The sequence below is a fragment of the Scyliorhinus canicula genome, chromosome 15 (genome assembly GCF_902713615.1).
Source record: "Scyliorhinus canicula chromosome 15, sScyCan1.1, whole genome shotgun sequence".
NCBI lineage: Eukaryota > Metazoa > Chordata > Chondrichthyes > Carcharhiniformes > Scyliorhinidae > Scyliorhinus > Scyliorhinus canicula.
In genome coordinates, this window is record NC_052160.1 from 65,386,345 (window position 1) to 65,407,652 (window position 21,308).

At 48.8% G+C, this 21,308-nt stretch overlaps 1 protein-coding gene across 1 annotated transcript in view; it reads right to left on the reverse strand.

Moving 5' to 3' along the window:
• The window catches only part of syngr3a (synaptogyrin 3a), a 115,535-nt gene that overhangs the window by 41,311 nt on the left and 52,916 nt on the right, over window positions 1-21,308 (reverse strand). Inside the window, exon 2 of the mRNA XM_038820394.1 lies at window positions 6,181-6,415. Coding sequence (XP_038676322.1) covers window positions 6,181-6,415 — 235 coding nt within the window. The remainder of the gene's footprint in view (window positions 1-6,180; window positions 6,416-21,308) is intronic.

Below are 21,308 nucleotides of genomic sequence, written 5' to 3' on the forward strand. Positions count from 1 at the left end.
CGGTAAGGTAGGTGGTTTGATCCACGCCGGCGGGAGAAGCATGACAGCGACGGGACTTCGGCCCATTACGGGCCAGAGAATCACCGGGGGGTGGGGGGGGGGGGGGGGGGGGGGGGGCATGCCAACCGGCGAAGAGCAATTACCGCCCCTGCCGAATCTCCGGTGCCGGAGAATTCGGGACACGGCGGGGGCAGGATTGACGCCGGCCCCCGGCGATTCTCCGACCCGGCGGGGGGTCGGAGAATCCCGCCCCTGTTTCTGGAACATACCTCTTCATTCACCTGAGGAAGGAGCAGTGCTCCGAAAGCTAGTGTTTGAAACAAACCTGTTGGACATTAACCTGGTGTTGTAAGACTTCTTACTGTGCCAGGAGCATAAGGAGACAGGAAGGGGAGCACTGCACCTGTGGCCCCTCACTGTGGCAGAGCAGAGGGCCCTGGGCGTGGTCGACAGCTCGGAGGAAAGGGAGGTCGCCGAGATGGAGTTTAGCCGCGGACGAGGAAGTGAGAGCCTGCTTAGTTGCAGTTCCCCATGCCACATGTGTCAACTCCCCCCCAACACCACCTACACCACCCTCATCTTCAGCACCGCACCCACTGTCACCCTATACCACCCACACCCCACCAACCCCCATCCACACACTCACCCCATTCCCCTCCCAGCCCGGGGTCTAACCATGTGTCTTGTGCCTTGCGTGACCTGCTGTGGATGGGGTAGGTCCATCTGGCTTACCCCACCCCCAGCCAGTACCACAGCCGGAGCCACCCGTGAGCCGAGCAGTGACGAGGAGAGCAGCTCGGACACCAGCCCTCCAAGACTCAGGACACCCCAGAGTTCAGGTCGGAGGATGACAGTGATTTCCCATCACAGTTGTCTACAACACTCTCCACCATCCCAGAGACACTCACCTCGGTTGGGCACTTTTGTGAAGAGGCTCCTGGGACACTTTCTGGTGCTCACCACACAGCTGCTCTGGTACAGCAGGTGGAGGTAGAAGTACCCAAGTGGGGGCGGACAGGCGGAGGAGGGGCCGACCCCAGGAACCAGCTGTCGTCCAGATGGGTTTTGGGCTTCTGGAACGGACAGTCCCATCATGGAGATGCAGTCACAGAGCCAGGGACTACGTGAGGGGTTGTCGGCGAGCACCCAGCACCTGCGGGTGCAGTTGGAGGAGTCCAACCGCATGCAGGAGCAGGAGGTGGTGCCGACAATGCATGCCACCCAGACCGACACCACATGGATGGCGTCTGTGGTGCAGGCATTGGGCGACAGATCAGTGTGCCCAAGTCCTCAGGCATTCTGTGTTGGTGCTGGCCGAGGCCCAGGACAGTGTTGCCCTCTCACTGGCAACCATGTGCCAGAGCCACCTGGAAATCACAGTGTCACTCCTGAACGTGGCCCAGTCACAGCGGGCCATGGCTGGGAACGTCACCAGCAGTTCCCAGGCGCTGGCCGATGTGGCGTAGACACAGAGGGAGGTGGCCCAGTCCCAGAGGGAGATGGTGCAAGGCAATGAGTATTGTGGCGCAGTCCCAGCCAGAGATAGTCCACTCCCTGTGCTCCATGGCCGCGAACATGTGGACCCTGGCCGAGACCAGAGCGGGCCTCCAGGACTGGCAGCGCCAGGTGGCGGGAGAGCCTCAGGGGATAGCTCTGCTCGCACCCCCGTCCCATGGTGTACCCACGGACCATCGGGCACAACGAGGGAGGAGGTGATGGGGCCCTTGCTGGTAATGCCCACAAGGGAGGTGTCAGAACACCGCAGTACTTCAGACTCCTCCCTTCCTGTCCCTGATGCATCTGGGGGGGCAACGGGCGGAACAGGGCAGCACCATGTCTCTTGGGACACCTGAACAGCAGCTGGGCCCATGCAGGCACAGTCGCCCCAGACGTCGCCCGCCAACAGGAACCCAGGTCACAGGGCAGGAATCACAACAGGCTGCCTCCATTCCTGCTGTACCGTCTGGGGCAGTGTTCTTTAAACTCTTTTTCCGGGGTCCCATTTTTACTAACCGGCCAACCTTCGGAACCCAACCCGGTCGACCATCCCGACCCACGTCGGTCGACCTTCGCGACCCATGCCGGCCGACCTGCGCGACCCACCATTTTCTCTTAACTTGTTTGCTGCTGACAAACATTGAGGAAATGGTTTTGGGCCCCTTTGGTCCTCGTACACGCTCCTCCAATGGAACCTGTTGGATGAAGGTGTCGGAAAGTATGGAGTCTCCATCTGTCCAAAGTTCTGAATTTTTTTCCTGTAAAGTTTTATCAAATAAATCCCCCCCCGAACTTGTAAAAAAAAAATAAAATGAGTAAAATAAATGAAAAAAATGAATAAACCCCCCCCCCCCCCGAACTTGTAAATAAAATAAAATGAATAAAATAAATGAAAAAAATAAATAAACCCCCCAAAACTTGTAAAAGAAAAATTAAATGAATAAAATAAATGAATAAAAACCACTACAGAACTTGTAAAACAAAAAGCTGCGACCATTTAAAAAAATAGCGGTCGCACTGCTCATGAGTGCCCGATTTGTGCATACGCACCGATCATCGTGCATGCGCAATGCTGCCGAATTTTCTTTTATATGTTCCCGGCCGCTTGCAGCCGGTGTTATGAAAAGCCGCTGCTGCGCGGGGATTTACATGATCGGGAGCGCCACGGACAATGGCTCCACAACCCTCCCGACACCCGCCCGTGACCCACCCGCGGGTAGCGCCCCCGACTTTGAAGAACACTGGTCTGGAGAACCACTTAGATGTAGCCAAAGGGCCCGTAAGACCAGAAAGTTAGACACCAGTTAATTTGACACGGGTGCAGGGCACAGTTTAGTTATAGGGGCTGGGATACAAATTTGTAAATATTCATCCACTTTAAACATCTGTTACCACTGTTACAACGTGTCTCGGTGCTCACTCAGATGTGTATGGAGGCTGAACTGGTCTCGTCTGGCCACGGGGCGGGGGGGGGGGGACACACGTTGTGGGTGGCCCAGATGTTGTGAGTGTCCCGGGCTTCCAAACCAACCAACCCCCACCACCGTCAACCCAGGGATTTGATAGGACCTTGTGATGGACTGGCCAGTTCTCACACGGGGTTCACCCAGGTGGACGGTGGGAAGTGCTACCGTGGGCAGGAGTCAGAAGATGCTGAGCACCAGAGCTCATCGCAGAGCGGGTTGTCATCATCCTCCATGCCATGGACCAGAGCCACTGTCACTGCCAACCCAGGGCCCACATCCCGTAGTGCAGCAGGTAGGTATCACAGAGGGGTTGCAGGTGGGAGTTGCTGTGGGGTGAGTGAGGGGTTGGGATGCTGTGTCTGTGCCCCTGGCCAGTTCCTCCCCAGTTGGTGAGCCTAAAGGCAATCACAGCATCCTGTATGCGTTGGCCCTGGGGCACACTTCCTGCGGCCTCGCGTGCCTGCCTGAGCCCGATGCCCTGCCCATCATTGCCCTCCTCTGCAAATTCCTCATTGGATGAAGACTGGTGTTCCATCTCCTCCTCCAGCACATCACCTCTCTGCTGCGTAGTGTTATGGAGGATGGAGCAGCCCGCCACGATGTGGGTGACCCTCTCAGCATCATCATCAGGGAAACCGTCACCTTGACAGCCACCGGGAGCGAGTGCCCTCTCCCATACCCCTGCGGTGCCAGGTGTGCCATCACCTGGCAGATATGTCGCACTGACTCTCTGTTCAGCCAGTCTTAACAGGCGCTGATGGTACACACGAGGCCTAATGGGGTGCCTCCTTGGCACCTCTTCCTCCTCGGCGTGTTGGGCGGCTCGCTCTCCATCCTGGGCGGCTGCCATCTTTTCCTCTGGGACATGCTCCGCTGCTGCAGCTTCCTCCTCCTCGATCAGCTCCAGATCAAACAGCCACAGGGCATCCCCCAGGGCTGCAGTCACTAGCAGGAAGGCCACCATTGCTGGTTGAATTCCAATATCAATTGTCTGCAGGGGATTAAATAGCCGACATGTTACCGCCGGCACTGCCCTCGCCAAGGGTATGCACCATGGCTGCCATAGGGGCTACAGTGGGCGTTGACCTGGGTGGGCCGCCAGCAGGTGGCAGCCTGGTAGAGGGGGGGGTGGTGCAGCCCATACAGCCGGTGTCACTCTGCAGAACCAGGGGCCAAGGTGGGTGGTCAGTGGGGTGCGCATCAAGATGCCTTGCAGGCCGCGGCAATGGCAGACCGTGCCTGGGCACAGCCCCAGTCCCGTGGGGGATCACTCCAGCCATGCGTCCAGTTCCCCCATCACCTCCCCCCTCTCCCGGCCCTGGCAGGGCTCCCCCCCCACTTCAGCCAGCCTGGCCAGTGCCTGGCCCAGCAGCCCACAGGCACTCCTTCCTGATTCCTAACTCCTCTCTCTCAGCGGCCATGACGCCGGTTTCATAATTTTTAAAAGAACAAGTGAACCACGCCATCTGAAACTCGGCCCATCAGAGGAGGAGAATCGCACAGGCCCCAGAGAATTCTGGGTCAGCCCCACTAATGATATGTGATGCACCATCAATTGGACTCGAGTCGTGAAGTAGTTCCAAACAACAGGCTTTAATACACTAGATGTGTGCCTGGCAGTAGACGTACAGAGAAAGGTCGACTGCCAGCCGGCACGGGTTCTTATACCCCACCTCGTAGGCAGAGCTACCAACCTCTCAGCCAATCAGCGGGTTGTCACATGACTAGCCTCAGCCAATTGGCAGAGAGGCACATGACTTGCCTGAGCCAATGGGCAGCGAGTCTTCTGCACCAATGGCAGCATGGTTGTAAAGGTACCGTAATCTCCCTAGTCATACTACCACACTATGCAAAGGGTTTTTCCTGTACGTGTGTTCCGGTACGCACTGACATCGCTGTCGAGGTGATGGAGAATTGGTTTGGTGTTAAATCGATGCCTGCATCAGAACCTATTCTCCGCCCAATCGCGCTTTGCAATTTCAGCATAAGCCAATGGAAAATCCCACCAATGAATTTTGGTTCTAAGTTCCTCTCCCTTATGGCCCTTGTGCAGAGGCATTATGTTGACATAATTCCCATTGAAGGAACTCCATGTATCCAGCCCTTCCAAAATGTCTGCAGATACTTCGGGCCAATGTGTTTTACAGATCAAATGACACAAAACCTTCTTCTATTCTGATATTAAAATCAATTGCTTTTTCAAACACATTTAGCAATCATGAGTATTCAACTTGAAAAATTTGAGCTGAATAAAACTGCTAATTAGCAAGTAGCCAAAAGCGGTTGAGCACCAATCCTAATGAGGAGCCTATGAAACTTAGTGAGATTTATTTCCATTCACTAGTTTGCATTTTATGCATAGCCCGGCTAGATCATCAAATGTATCTTGAAGAAGAAATGAATGTTCTTCACCTTTTAGGAGGAAGAGAATGATGGTCCAACAGGACATAGTTCTTGTGGTACAGGAAACAACAGGTGGCAATTATAATACCTATGCTGCTGTCCATTTAGGAAGGTGACAAGCAACGTAATTTATTTTTTATTATTAAACACTTGACTCTAAAGATGGTTCAATGGATCACTTGAGAAGTTTTATCATTCTTCCCCTGACTGTTTCCAAACTTCTTAATAAAAAATTCATGAACACTGGACGGAACCAGATTGATCGACTGGCTGATATTAGTAAGACTGAACACTACATATCCCCCTGGCTGGCAGGAGAGCTTAAGTGATGGGTCTGTTTGAGAAAGTGTGCCACAGCAGAATGGGTTACTAATCCAGAGTGGGTTTGGAGTCCCCTCGAGCCCAAACCAGGAAGGGGGTGACACATTTCCTTTTCTGAAGGACATTTGTGAACCAGTAGGATTTCAATGAGAATCTGGCAGTTATACACAAAGAGCCAGACTTATTCAGTTCAGTTTCACAACTTGGCATGGTGAGATTTGAACCCGCAATCTTGGAATTCTGAGTCCAGTGCTCTTCTCCCATGCAGGATTTTACACTGTTTTTCTAAACAAGTCCAATATTCTTAACTGTTTGACTGCACGCCATAAACATTTGAAATTTAAATCATTTTGGGGGAAGATTTCTGTTGTTCACTCTCTACAGGAGATGTATAAGTATTCAATTAAAGACAATTTGCTTGTATAAGGCACGAAACTGTTTATGATTTCATTAAAAATAGAAAAGAACAGAAATCTTTCCCAAGCATGTCTACCTGAAAATCCCAGATCTCCGAGTACAACGTGTTTCCTGTCCTTTACACTGCTGATCTGTGGGAAGTAAATATCCAGGGTGAGAAATAGGATGCATCCAAAGAACGCAATGATGCCAATGGTAATGCCATAGTTGCAGGCATTGTTGTTTTTGTTGAAAACGCAGTAAAGATAGTCGCTGCTTTTATTGACGTAGCCTTCATTCACTATGGAAGCAAATACAACGATGGAGAACACCTGTGGAGGAAGGAATGGACATGTGTGAGTGCCAAGAATTATAGGGAACCAACATCAGTAACAATGAAACTGGTTACGGTTTCCAATCAAAAATGTGACTGTAACAGGAATTCAGGCAAACAGGTCTTCTGAACAGAACCAATTATTCCACAGAGATAAAGTGATAATAATAAAGGTCAATAAACACCTGTAGCAGCACATGATCTTTGCTTTAAAAAGAAAGTTGTCAGTTATCTCATTCACCACAAACAGAACTGCAATCCATTTGTACCACAGGAAATGCTCCGTCAATGTCTAACAGGGTCACAACTGCCCTTCCTTTCCATGGGTCTATCCAGTCGGGTACAGGCGATATCAGTAACAAAGGTCAAGCAGCCACACACTGATACACCAGCCATGTTCTTTTGAAATTCATCGGTGGGATGTGAGAGTCATGTATTTATTGCCCATCCCTAACTATCTTTAAGAAGGTGATGGTGAGTTGTATTCTTGAACCGCTACAGTCCACATGGTGTAGGTGCACCCGTGGTGCTGGTAGGAAAGGAGTCCCAGGATTTTGACACAGCGACAGTGAAAGAACAACGATATAGTTCCAGGTCAGGATGGCAAGTGGCTTGCAGGGAAACCTGCAGGTGGTGATGTTCCCAAGCATCTGCCACCCTTGTCCTTCGAGGTCAGTGCTTCCCAAACTGTGGGTCATGGACACCTTGGAGTTTGGACTGAATTCCAACAGCTACAAGACTCTATTGGTGAGGGTGGTGTAACAAACAGATCTTAGAGGCCTGATTGCTGCTGCAAAAGAAAAACGTGAAGAGGTAGGAGGTATTCATTTTTAAAAAGCCCCTGCAGTTTAAACAATCTCTACTACCCTGAACTCCCCCTACCACCTCCCCGCCCACCCTCCACCCCCAATCCCCTCACACAACGTTTGAAGCATTAAAATTGGTATCACTCCGGGTAAAGTGTGTAAAGCATTTGTGGATGGTTGAAGGAGGCATGATGAGTTGCTGCAGGCCATCTTGTAAATGATACACACTTGCTGCCACTGTGCGTTGGTGGGGGAGGGAGTGTATGTTAAAGGTGGTGGATTAGCATTGCTGCCTCACAGCGCCGAGGTCCCAGGTTCGATCCCGGCTCTGGGTCACTGTCCGTGTGGAGTTTGAACATTCTCCCCGTGTTTATGTGGGTTTCACTCCCACAACCCAAAGATGTGCAGGGTAGGTGGATTGGCAATGCTAAATTGCCCCTGAATTGGAAATAATGAATTGGGTACTCTAAATTTATTTTGAAAAAAAAGGTGATGGATGGGTTGCAGATCAAAGCTTTGTGGATGTACCAACAACTACATGGACTCTTATTGGACCACATGCAGTGGTTCAATAAGACAGTTTCTCAGGGGAAATTAGCCAGCAGTACTAATAATTTATGAAACAATACATTTAAAATAAGGGCAGGCTGTGTCCCCTATAACTGCATAGTCTCGTTTACCTATAACCCACTTCATGAGCTGCCCATAGGAAAGCAGATGTCTTTACTCACTATTTGTCACATCAAATGGTCTGCAGAATGTCTGATCTGGTCGATAGTGAACAAAGACATCTGGTTTAGGTTCTGTTAGATTAAAACTATAGAACAACTCAAAATAAATAAATCACCTATATAAATTAACTTCAAAACTCAAAGCACCCTCTCTTGATGCATGGGTTTGATGAGTGGGGGAGGATATTTGCGGTGTTGATTTCTGTCCTGATGACTCTTCTAATATCCGGCATTTCATTTTGGTTCCATTAATATAGTCCAGACCCGTTTCCTAGCCAAAAATACAATGGCAAATGTCCTAAACGCACTGACGAATGTCCAATACTGCGCTCCAGCTGATTCAAAGGCAAGAGTCTGTCCCTGTTGCTCAGAAGGGAAGGGGGGAAAGGAGTAGCACATTAGTCATTGGAGACTCCATAGTTAGGGGGATAGATAGGAGATTCTGTAGGAACGAGAGAGACTCGCGGTTGATGTGTTGCCTCCCAGGTGCCAGGGTCCGCGATGTCTCAGATCGTGTTTTCGGGATCCTTAAGGGGGAGGGGGAGCAGCCCCAAGTCGTGGTCCACATAGGTACCAACGACATAGGTAGGAAAAGGGATAGGGATGTAAGGCAGGAATTCAGGGAGCTAGGGTGGAAACTTAGAGCTAGAACAAATAGTTATTATCTCTGGGTTGTTAACCGTGCCATGTGCTAGCGAGTCAAGGAATAGGGAGAGAGAGCAGTTGAACACGTGGCTGCAGGAATGGTGCAGGAGGGAGGGTTTCAGATTCCTGGACAATTGGGGCTCATTCTGGGTAGGTGGGACCTCTACAAACGGGATGGTCTACACCTGGACCAGAGGGGTACTAATATCCTCAGGGGGAGGTTTGCTAATGCTCTTCGGGAGGGTTTAAACTAGTTCAGCAGGGGATTGGGAACCTGAATTGTAGCTCCAGTACACAAGAAGCTGAGAGTAGTGAGGTCATGAGTAAGGTTTCAAAGTTGCAGGAGTGTACCGGCAGGAAGGAAGGTGGTCTAAAGTGCGTCTACTTCAATGCCAGGAGCATCCGGAATAAGGTGGGTGAGCGTGCGGCATGGGTTAGTACCTGGGACTTCGATGTTGTGGCCATTTCGGAGACATGGATAGAGCAGGGCGAGGAATGGTTGTTGCAGGTGCCGGGGTTTAGATATTTCAGTAAGTTCAGGGAAGGTGGTAAGAGAGGGGGAGGGGTGGCATTGTTAGTCAAGGACAGTATTACGGTGGCTGAGAGGACATTTGATGAGGACTCGAATACTGAGGTAGTATGGGCTGAGTTAAGAAACAGGAAAGGAGAGGTCACCCTGTTAGGGCTTTTCTATAGACCTCCGAAAAGTTCCAGAGATGTAGAGGAAAGGATTGCAAAGATGATTCTGGATAGGAGCGAAAATAACAGGGTAGTTGTTATTGGGGACTTTAACTTTCCAAATATTGACTGGAAACACTATAGTTCGAGTACTTTTGATGGATCCGTTTTTGTCCAATGTGTGCAGGAGGGTTTCCTGATGCAGTATGTAGATAGGCAAACAAGAGGCGAGGCCGTATTGGATTTGGTACTGGGTAATGAACCAGGACAGGTGTTAGATTTGGAGGTAGGTGAGCATTTTGGTGATAGTGACCACAATTCGATTACGTTTACTTTAGCGATGGAAAGGGATAGGTATAAACCGCAGGGCAAGAGTTATTGCTGGGGGAAAGGCAATTATGATGCGATGAGGCAAGACTTAGGATGCATCGCCTGGAGAAGAAAACTGCAGGGGATGGACACAATGGAAATGTGGAGCATGTTCAAGGAACAGCTACTGCGTGTCCTTGATAAGTATGTACCTGTTAGGGAGGAAGTGGTCGAGTGAGGGAACCATGGGTTACTAAAGCAGTTGAAACACTTGTCAAGAGGAAGAAGGAGGCTTATGTGAAGATGAGACGTGATGGTTCAGTTGGGTCGCTTGAGAGTTACAAGTTAGCTAGGAAGGCTCTAAAGAGAGAGCTAAGAAGAGCCAAGCAAGGACATGAGAAGTCTTTGGCAGGTAGGATCAAGGATAACCCTAAAGCTTTCTATAGGTATGTCAGGAATAAAAGAATGACTAAGGTAAGAGTAGGGCCAGTCAAGGACAGTAGTGGGCAGTTGTGCGTAGAGTCCGAGGAGATAGGAGAGGTGCTAAATGAGTATTTTTCGTCAGTATTCACAGAGGAAAAAGACAAAGTTGTCGAGGAGAATACTGAGATACAGGCTACTAGACTAGAAGGGCTTGAGGTTCATAAGGAGGAGGTGTTAGCGATTCTGGAAAGTGTGAAAATAGATAAGTCCCCCGGGCCGGATGGGATTTATCCTAGGATTCTCTGGGAAGCTAGGGAGGAGATTGCTGAGCCTTTGGCTTTGATCTTTAAGTCATCTTTGTCTACAGGAATAGTGCCAGAGGACTGGAGGATAGCAAATGTTGTCCCCTTGTACAAGAAGGGGGGTAGAGATAACCCCGGTAACTATAGACCAGTGAGCCTTACTTCTGTTGTGGGAAAAGTCATGGAAAGGTTTATAAGAGATAGGGTGTATAATCATCTGGAAAGGAATACTTTGATTAGAGATGGTCAACATGGTTTTGTGAAGGGTAGGTTGTGCCTCACAAACCTCATTGAGTTCTTCGAGAAGGTGACCAAACAGGTGGATGAGGGTAAAGCAGTTGATGTGGTGTATATGGAATTCAGTAAAGCGTTTGATAAGGTTCCCCACGGTAGGCTATTGCAGAAAATACAGAGGCATGGGATTCAGGGTGATTTAGCAGTTTGGATCAGAAATTGGCTAGCTGATAGAAGACAAAGAGTGGTGGTTGATGGGAAATGCTCTGACTGGTGTCCAGTTACTAGTGGTGTGCCACAAGCATCTGTTTTGGGGCCGTTGCTGTTTGTCATTTTTATAAATGACCTGGAGGAGAGCGTAGAAGGATGGGTGAGTAAATTTGCAGATGACACTAAAGTAGGTGGAGTTGTGGACAGTGCAGAAGGATGTTACAAGTTACAGAGGGACATAGATAAGCTGCAGAGCTGGGCTGACAGGTGGCAAATGGAGTTTAATGCAGAAAAGTGTGAGGTGATTCATTTTGGAAGGAATAACAGGAAGGCAGAGTACTGGGCTAATGGTAAGATTCTTGGTAGTGTGGACGAGCAGAGAGATCTCGTTGTCCATGTCCATAGATCCCTGAAAGTTGCCACCCAGGTTGAGAGGGTTGTTAAGAAGGCGTACGGTGTGTTAGCTTTTATTGGTAGAGGAATTGAGTTTCGGAGCCATGAGGTCATGCTGCAGTTGTACAAAACTCTGGTGCGGCCGCATTTGGAGTATTGTGTGCAGTTCTGGTCGCCACATTATAGGAAGGATGTGGAAGCATTGGAAAGGGTACAGAGGAGATTTACAAGAATGTTGCCTGGTATGGAGGGAAGATCATATGAGGAAAGGCTGAAGGACTTGAGGCTGTTTTTGTTAGAGAGAAGAAGGTTAAGAGGGGACTTAATTGAGGCATACAAGATGATCAGAGGATTAGATAGGGTGGACATCGAGAGCCTTTTTTCTCAGATGGTGATGTCCAGCATGAGGGGACATAGCTTTAAATTGAGGGGAGATAGATATAGGACAGATGTCAGAGGTAGGTTCTTTTCTCAGAGAGTAGTAAGGGCGTGGAATGCCCTGCCTGCAACAGTAGTGGACTCGCCAACACTAAACGCATTCAAATGGTCATTGGATAGGCATATGGACGATAAGGGAATAGTGTAGAGGGACTTTAGAAGGGTTTCACAGGACGGTGCAACATCGTGGGCCGAAGGGCCTGTACTGCGCTGTAATGTTCTATGTTCTAGATGGAGAAACGTATGGCCAACAGTTTTAGGGGTTTGCTCCCCAACTCTAACACAAAGTATGAGAATGTTGCCAGGAGTGGAAAACTACAGCTGTGAGGACAGATTGGACAGTCTGGCGTTGTTCTCCTTGGAACAAAGGAGGCTGAGGGGCCATTTGATTGAGATGTGCTACAAATTTCTGAGCGGCCTGGATAGAGTGGATGGGTCGGGCCTATTTACTTTAGCAGAGGTCAGCGATTAGCGGAATAGATTTAAGGTGATTCGCAGAAAAATTAGAGGGGAGACAAGGAAAATATATTTCATTCAGAGGGTTGTGAGGGTCTGGAACTCATTACCTGAAAAAGGTTGTAGAGGCAACCCATTTAATAGGTGCTTGGATGTGCACCTCAAGTGCTGCAACCTGCAAGGCCAATGACCAAATGCTGGAAAGTGGGAGTGGGCGGGGTGGGGGGGGGGGCTCGTTTCTCAGACGGGCAGACACAGCGGGGCAAGTGGCCTCTTTCTGTGCAGTAAACCTTCTATCATTCTACTGTAATTAGTGGGGATGTTTGTTCTCAAGTAGCTTGATGTGCCAGCTTGCTCATTCTGAAGAAATAAATCAACAGCCCACGTTATTCTCCCCCACGTAATGCTAAAAGGACTGATTAGGGGCAGCAGGGTAGCATGGTGGTTAGCATAAATGCTTCACAGCTCCAGGGTCCCAGGTTCGATTCCCGGCTGGGTCACTGTCTGTGTGGAGTCTGCACGTCCTCCCCCTGTTTGCGTGGGTTTCCTCCGGGTGCTCCGGTTTCCTCCCACAGTCCAAAGATGTGCAGGTTAGGTGGATTGGCCATGCTAAATTGCCCGTAGTGTCCTAATAAAAGTAAGGTTAAGGGGGGGTTGTTGGGTTACGGGTATAGGGTGGATACGTGGGTTTGAGTAGGGTGATCATGGCTCGGCACAACATTGAGGGCCGAAGGGCCTGTTCTGTGCTGTACTGTTCTATGTTCTATGTACGTCAGTGGGGTAATAATCGCCCAAGTGTGAGTGTCAAACGGTTGAGTTAAATGTCCCCACTTGCAGAAACTAGTATGACTCATATTCATATTGAAATGGAGAAGTTATGGCTCCAGCATACAGTGAGTCGTGTGATTCTCAAAACACTGAGGTTTCAACAAAGAAACAAACAGACATTAAGCAATTAAACAAATTTCCCAGAAAATAGTGATACTTTTGAAAACTGCAATTACATAGAACATAGAACAGTGCAGCACAGAACAGGCCCAAATTCTCAGAACATTAATTGCCATTTGCAGCTTTCAAAATACAGTTAACTTTCGGCATGTTACTGTTCTTTAGCTTGTAATTATAAATCACTCCTGTGTATCACTTGTGTCCAGTCTAATTAGCACTAAAAGAACTGAGGTTTCTGTGCAACCTATAATCTCAATAATGATTGTGAAACCATTTGCTCATTGGGTACCATGCTTTGTATTCTAGCTTTGTACATGAAACAAGGGGCTTAAAAAAACATATTTTTCCACCACATTTAAAACAATGATATTTGATTGCTGGCCTTCGAGGGGCTGAACATCCCTTGCTTTATGTTGGGAGAATATTTTGCACTTAGATGTAAATAGGATGCAGATCAGTTTGTCATGAAAACAATACTTGTCTCATTGGGGAGCGGAGGTCAGGAACCACAGCTCCTGAAGGACCTCAGAGCTTTTGCACGTGTGCAGACCGGGAGTGGGCTCCAAATGCAGGGCACTGCAATTTGTACATGCTGTGGGACTAGGCCACCTGCGCAGGAAGTAAAATGGCCTGAAAACCCAGGTCAGGTAACTGGGAGTGGGACGTCATTGAAAAGAGGTAACCCAGGCAGGGGACAGTGAAGAGGGGACCGGAAGTGGTCCCAAAGGGAGAGGGGACAGGGAGAGATCCCAAAGGTAGAGTCCCAGACAGAGGACAGGGAAAGGTAAAAAAAAAGGGAGAGTCTCAGACAGGGGACGGGGACACAAATAGAGATGGGTACCAGCTAAGGTAAAAAGGGAGGAGCAGAGAAAAATTACCAAAAATAGAAAAGGGCTGTGGGAGGCAGATTTTAAGTAAAGAGGGCCTAAGCAAAGCCTTGGTATTCAAAGAAAACTCAGAAGAAGCACTGAAGATCCAAGAAGGCTGCTGAAGATTGGTGACCCTGTTGTGTGGGCCATTGAGGTGAAGGAACTCCTTTTTAGCAGCAGTGTCCTTCTCGGCATGGTCGCAGATCTGAAATTGTACTTAAGAGTTGGTGTTTGAGTGCACACTTCAAAATCCATAGGAACAGAATTTTAGGAGACCAGTTTCAAACCCTGCGACGTGGGACATCGTTGATCCCATCTGAGTTGGAGCGACATTTAGGGAGAATCCCAAAGTGAGATCTTTGAAGGTGAAGATGGGAATCCCTTGTGCGAAAGACAGAGTTGCAGGTGAGATCGGTTGACTCACAGTGTTTACTGATGTCTGGGTAGATTATTGAGAAATCTGTGGAATCTGTCCTGGTCGCATCTGTCATTTATTGTGTAGTGTGATGTGTTCGGCAAGAATTTCTGCCTGATCTTCCTGTCACAAATCTACTAGTAGGCTAATAGCATGATACGGATTGAATCCAATGTTGTACAACGGAAAAAGCAGCAAGAAAGGCAACACATCGAGAGTCATCAGTTTAAACCATCAATTCTAGTATTAAAATACTGGCGAAAAGGAAGATTTAAGAATTCAGTAAAATCAAGGTTAAAATATAAATTGGGATAAAATAAAGTAAAGAGATTGGATAAAAGGGGAACTGAGGAGTGGATCTGTCTAAGCGGATGGTTTGTCTATGCAAATTAGTATAGCAGTCGGAAAACAAGTGTTTACCTAGTGACTGGGGAAAACAATGGTGTGTAGAAATAGATGTCAGTTCAAAACGGAGAGAAGAATATAATTTGCACCTATATGCTTAAAGTTAGAGTGTTATTAAGATAGCAAACATCGAAGGAAAAGGACAGCGCAATCAGAGGAGGATAACTCAGTACAGCCGGAGAGAAACTATCACCATAGCCACACCCAGCTGAAGACTGCAGGTTTTCCTGAAAACAAGTTGATTCTAAAGGGTGCAATTTAAAACAAACTCTAAAAAGGAAGAACCACTACGCTGAATCAAAGAATGCCTTCCAAAACATGGGAAATAACCTGTGGGTGGTAACTATATGCTTTGATGAAGAGTCATCCAGACTTGAAACATCAGTTCTGTTCTCCCTCTACAGATGCTGTCAGACCTGCTGAGATTGTCCATCATTTTCTGTTTCTGTTTCAGATTCCAGCATGTGTAGTAATTTGCTTTTATCTAACTATATGATAGATAGATAGATAGATAGATAGAGAAATACAGCACAGAACAGGCCCTTCGGCCCACGATGTTGTGCCGAACTTTTGTCCTAGGTTAATCATAGATCATGGAATTTTGGACACTAAGGGCAATTTATCATGGCCAATCCACCCAACCTGCACATCTTTGGACTGTGGGAGGAAACCAGAGCACCCGGAGGAAACCCACGCACACACGGGGAGGATGTGCAGAATCAACACAGACAGTGACCCAAGCCAAAATCGAACCTGGGACCCTGGAGCTGTGAAGCAATTGTGCTATCCACAATGCTACCGTGCTGCCCTTAAGAACAAATAAAATTTACACTCCATTATTCTACCATAATCCATGTACCTATCCAATAGCCACTTGAAGGTCCCTAACGTTTCTGACTCAACTACTTCCACAGGCAGTGCATTCCATGCCCCCACTACTCTCTGGGTAAAGAACCTACCTCTGACATCCCCCCTATATCTTCCACCATTTACCATAAATTTATGTCCCCTTGTAATGGTTTGTTCCACCCGGGGAAAAAGTCTCTGACTGTCTACTCTATCTATTCCCCTGATCATCTTATAAACCTCAAGCAAGTCGCCCCTCATCCTTCTCCGTTCTAATGAGAAAAGGCCTAGCACCCTCAACCTTTCCTCGTAAGACCTACTCTCCATTCCAGGCAACATCCTGGTAAATCTCCTTTGCACCTTTTCCAAAGCTTCCACATCCTTCCTAAAATGAGGTGACCAGAACTGCACACAGTATTCCAAATGTGGCCTTACCAAGGTTTTGTACAGCTGCATCATCACCTCATGGCTCTTAAATTCAATCCCTCTGCTAATGAACGCCAGCACACCATAGGCCTTCTTCACAGCTCTATCCACTTGAGTGGCAACTTGCAAAGATCTATGAACGTAGACCCCAAGATCTCTCTGCTCCTCTACATTGCCAAGAACCCTACCGTTAACCCTGTATTCCACATTCACATTTGACCTCATACTTGTCAGGGTTAAACTCCATCTGCCACTTCTCAGCCCAGCTCTGCATCCTATCTATGTCTCTTTGCATCCGACAACATCCCTCCTCACTATCCACAACTCCACCAATCTTCGTATCATCTGCAAATTTACTGACCCACCCTTTAACTCCCTCATCCAAGTCATTAATGAAAATCACATATGCTGGATTTAGCTCATAGAGTTATGTAATATTTTATGTTGTTTAGGAAAAAGAGTATTTCTGAGAGTTTGTGAGGTGGAGATAGTTGGAACAAGGATTAACTTCATGAGATACGGGGCTGGATTCTCAGCCTCCGAAATTGTGATTGGCGCGGGCCGTGAATGGGTATTTACGCCAAAATCCAGTCTGATGCCGCTCCCGCGATTCTCCGGTCCCTGTCACTCGCAAATCGCGCATGCACAAACTACGCGGCATGGGTAGGGGACCATTGACCGAGGCCGCTCCCCCACCCCGGCCCGCGATTCTCCGAGGAAAACTGGCCGAGTTCCCGACTGCGTGGTTCTAACTCAGTCCGCGGCAGGCCCTGGGCAGGGGGGGGGAATCAATCAACAGAGGGTAGCCTCATGACCAGCCAGGGGGACAATCGTGTGTCATGGACCTGCGGGCCTCACGGTAGCATGGTGGTTAGCATCAATGCTTCACAGCTCCAGGGTCCCAGGTTCGATTCCCGGCTGGGTCACTGTCTGTGTGGAGTCTGCACGTCCTCCCCGTGTGTGCGTGGGTTTCCTCCGGGTGCTCCGGTTTCCTCCCACAGTCCAAAGATGTGCGGGTTAGGTGGATTGGCCATGCTAAATTGCCCGTAGTGTAAGGTTAATGGGGGGATTGTTAGGTTACGGGTATACGGGTTACGTGGGTTTAAGTAGGGTGATCATTGCTCGGCACAACATCGAGGGCCGAAGGGCCTGTTCTGTGCTGTACTGTTCTATGTTCTACGCACGTAATCTCGGGGAGGCCTACGTTCAGGTACCGCTCCACAGGCTGAGTCCACCATGTCCCACGGGGCAGCCGCTGCAGGCCGCCACCGTGCGTATGCGCGGACTCCCGACTGGAAGTGCGGAGCCCCGTATCTGCAGCCAGAGCTGCGAAAAGCACTCCGGGGCCCCGCTAGCCCCCTGCAGATAGGAGAATCACTCAGGACTTTCGTCAGGAAAGTCCAGAGTGATTTGTCAGCGTTTTTACGCTGGAGTGGGGACATAGCCCCATTATCGGAGAATTCCGCCCACGGTGTGCGTACAGCCATTATTGTAGTTAAGCGATCTGTTGTAGTATATTATAGTATTTCTTGTCTTGTGTTTTCTTTTAAGTTAATTAATGTTCTTTACTAATTGATTACAAGACTATACTGCTCCTCCATGATTTGCATATCTTTTCTCATATTATATCAAAAACAGTGCTGGAGGGCATTCTGCCCATCAAGTCTGCACCAGCCCCCTGAAAGAGCACTCTACCCACATTGGAAAGAGGCCCACACCCCTGCATGTTGATCATGGCCAATCCACCTAAACAGCACAGTTTTGGACTGCAGGAGGAAATCGAGGCATGTGGAGGAAATCCATGCAGACACAGGGAGAACATGCAAACTCCAAACAGACAGTCACCCTAGACCGTAATCCTACCCGGGTCCCTGGTGCTGTGAGGCAGCAGTGCTAGCCACTGCGCCATCCCATGTTCCAAGTTCTGGGATTAGGATACACTTGCATTTAACATCAGTGGGGTTATTAACACTACTGTCATCAGATGGCGGATGCCGGACTGCATGGTGGGGCTGCACGACTTACGGTGGAGAAGATGACCGAGGTGATGGCGGTGGAACTGGAAAAGCAGTTTGCGAGACACATGGAGGATTTGAGGAAGGAGATGGCGGTCGCATTGAAGTCATTGTTGGAGGTGGAAATCGCCCCGGTGAGGGTAGCTGTGGCAAAGACATCGGCCGAGGTGAGAGAGCAGGGCGGGAAGATGAAGGAAGTGGAGGAGGCTGTGTCGCAGCACAGCGACCAGTTCACCTCAATGGGGGACGAGCTGCGGAGGCGGTGGAGGTCAACAGAGGACTCCGAGCAAAGCCCGAGGACTTGGAGAACCACTTGAGGCAGCACAATCTGAGAATTGTGGGAATCGCAAAGAAGGTGTTTGCGGCCATCCCCGACTTGGACACACACAAACTGATAGTTGGGGGGTGGGGGAGGACTGGAACTTGGTGCACGAGCTAAGGTTGGACAAGTCACAGCTGCGCTCGCTGGTCCCATCAGGGGGGGCAAAGGCGTTGGCTGGGCTAATGGTGGAAATGGGAGGGATGGGCCCTTGGAGGTTTCTGCACCCGAGGGAACGGGATTACTCATTTTTCTCAGCAGTCCAAAGGTATACTCCAAAGGTCCCTCCCAGGGAACCCACCACACACCCCCCTCCCCCCGGCCCAATCTCCTGGTCCAGCCCACACACGTACGCACACACAAACTGTAGTGGGGCCGTAAAACCTGCCTGGAGTTTCTTTAATTCCAAAATTCCAACCCCATACCAGCCCCCTCTGCTCACTAACCACTCCAAACAGTTCAAATTTCCAAACCAACCATCCATAAAAACCATTTGAGCCAGATTGTCAACCTATTGCTCACTTACACCAAATTCTGCTTGCAAGACACTTTGGATAACTCACTCAAGTAGGATCTTTACAGCCATCAAAGACTTTCAAAGCTCAAAAAGAACTTTGTTTTGCACCTTGGAATGAATGGGTCTTTTTCCGATTTGCAAGCAGTGACTAATGGGGCAGGACCCCAACTGTTCACATTATATATTAATGATTTGGACGAGGGAACTAAATGTACTGGGCTGGATTCTCCACAGCCCTGCGCCAAAATCACGTTTGGCGCAGCGGCGGAGAATTAACTTTTTGCGGCAAAATCAGGCCTGTCACCGGGTGTCTGACGATTCTCCGGGACCTGAGAATCGGCGTTTTCACGGAGTACTCCGCGCGGCTAGGGGCCCATTCTCCGCTCCCAGCCGGCCGAGTTCCCGACGGCGTGGTTCTAACCACCTATCGCCGGTCAGGAACCTCGCGTGGCGGCTGCGGACTTAGTCCGTGGCCACCCTGGTTCAGGGGGGGGAGATCGGGCACCGGGGGGGGGGGGGGCCTTATGGGTGGCCGGGGGACAGATCGGGCCGGTCGGATCTTCAGGTGTGCGGCCGATCGGGGGACCCTATATCCTGCTGCTGCCTCTGCAGTCAGAGTCCGCCATGGTGCACGGTGCGTTCGCTGGAGGCCGTCGCCGTGCGCATGCACGGACTCGAAACCAGAAATGCAGGGGCCCGTAGCTGAAGCTGCGTGAATTACTCCAAGTCCCTGCTAGCACCCCTGTAGGGCATTGAATTGGCTTAAACTTCCTTCAGGAATCTTCGGAGTGAAATATCAGCATTTCAACGCCAGCATGGGGTCATAGCCCCAATTTGGGAGAATCCAGCCCACTATCCCCAAATTTGTAAATGGTACAAAGTTGGGTGAGAGGGTGAGCTGTGAGGAGGATGCAGAGATGCTTCAATGGGATTCGGACAGCTGAGTGAGTGGGCATATGCTGGCAGATGCAATATAATGTGGATAAATGTGAAGTTATCCACGTCGGTAGCAAAAATAGGAAGGCAGATTATTATTTGAACTGGTGTAAGTTGAAAGAGGACCTTGGTGTCCCTCTGCATCAGTTGCTGAAAGTAAGCGTGCAGGTACAGCAGGCAGTAAAGAAGGCAAATGGTATGTTGGCATTGAGATATTGACTACTGGAATAATGATAATGTGGTTTAAGTGATGCCCTCTACAGTTAGAACACATTTATTTTGGGATAGAAACATTACTATTATTATAATGAACTGAGAGCATAGTACAGCGAGTTCCTCTAAACATATTGTAAACCAATAGAGATTGAAAGAGGAAGATGTAAATGACTCACAGACCTAAAGAAGTTAATAAAACAAGTGGCATTTGAAACTGTCATAGCTGTGAGTCACAATGTCAGTGGTGTTTAAAGGTTTAGAGCTAGCCAAAAGCAAAGGATTGACAACTCTCGTGTGTGTTAAAGGGCACTTCAACTGATCAATAACCTCTGCTATAAAATTGTATTTGCTGCAAGAGAGCTGTTTCATAGTCCAGTTGAAGTTAGCCGCCTAAAACATTCAATTTAAAATGGATATGTTGACTTTACAAATGACATGCCTTTGCTGAACGTTGAACAGTTTTTCATAGACCCCACTTGAGATCAGTGTTAAGACAAACTACAAAATCAATACCAACCAGAGCTGCCAAAAGTTGTGCCTTCTCAGCATGCAGCATTCACAGCAGACGTTGACACACCATGTATGTGTAAAACCTTATCTCGAGTCCCAGGGCTTCAGTCCATGACCACAGCCTATGAGCAGTAGTTAAACTCACTTATCTCAGCAGCACATTCTCTCGAGCTGCCTATATTTGTTTCTCTGGTGGTATGATTGCTGGTTCCTGGTACGCATGCCCTATCTTAAAGAGAAGTCGTACTCTGGTATTTGCTTCCAACTGAATTATTAACACTGTTTATAAAGCTATGGAGTAGGAATAGCTCTCATAAGTACAGATTGTCCCATCCTTCCACCCAAAAGCGTAGTACATGATTGCTGATATCACCATTACATCAAGGTCTACATCACTCATTGTTATAGCCATTCGGTGATCCTATTACACTATGCCTCCCCCCATAAGTATTCCCCCAAATTCTTAACTAAAGCTGGCTTTTTACCATTGCGGAGGCGGCTTGCCATTGGCCGCCAGTGGGATCTTCCAATCCCGCCGAAGTCTGCGGCGTTTTCTATGGCTCACTGGTCTCACCACTGGGGGTACCCAATGCGGGGGTGGGTTGCCTTCGGTGGGACGGGAAAATCCATGCTGAAAGCAAGGCCAGAAAATCCCACTCTAAGTCTTAAAATATTTGTATTGTATTTCTGTAACTCCCTTTTACAGCTACAGATTGTCCCCAATTCCTAATCCTACTTATTCCCCATTGCTTCGGGAAAGTCACTGTTATGAGTGATTCAGTCTGCTACAGTGTTCTCAACACTTTGGGGAGACATGTGGACGTTTCTCTTTTCCTTGGAAGAC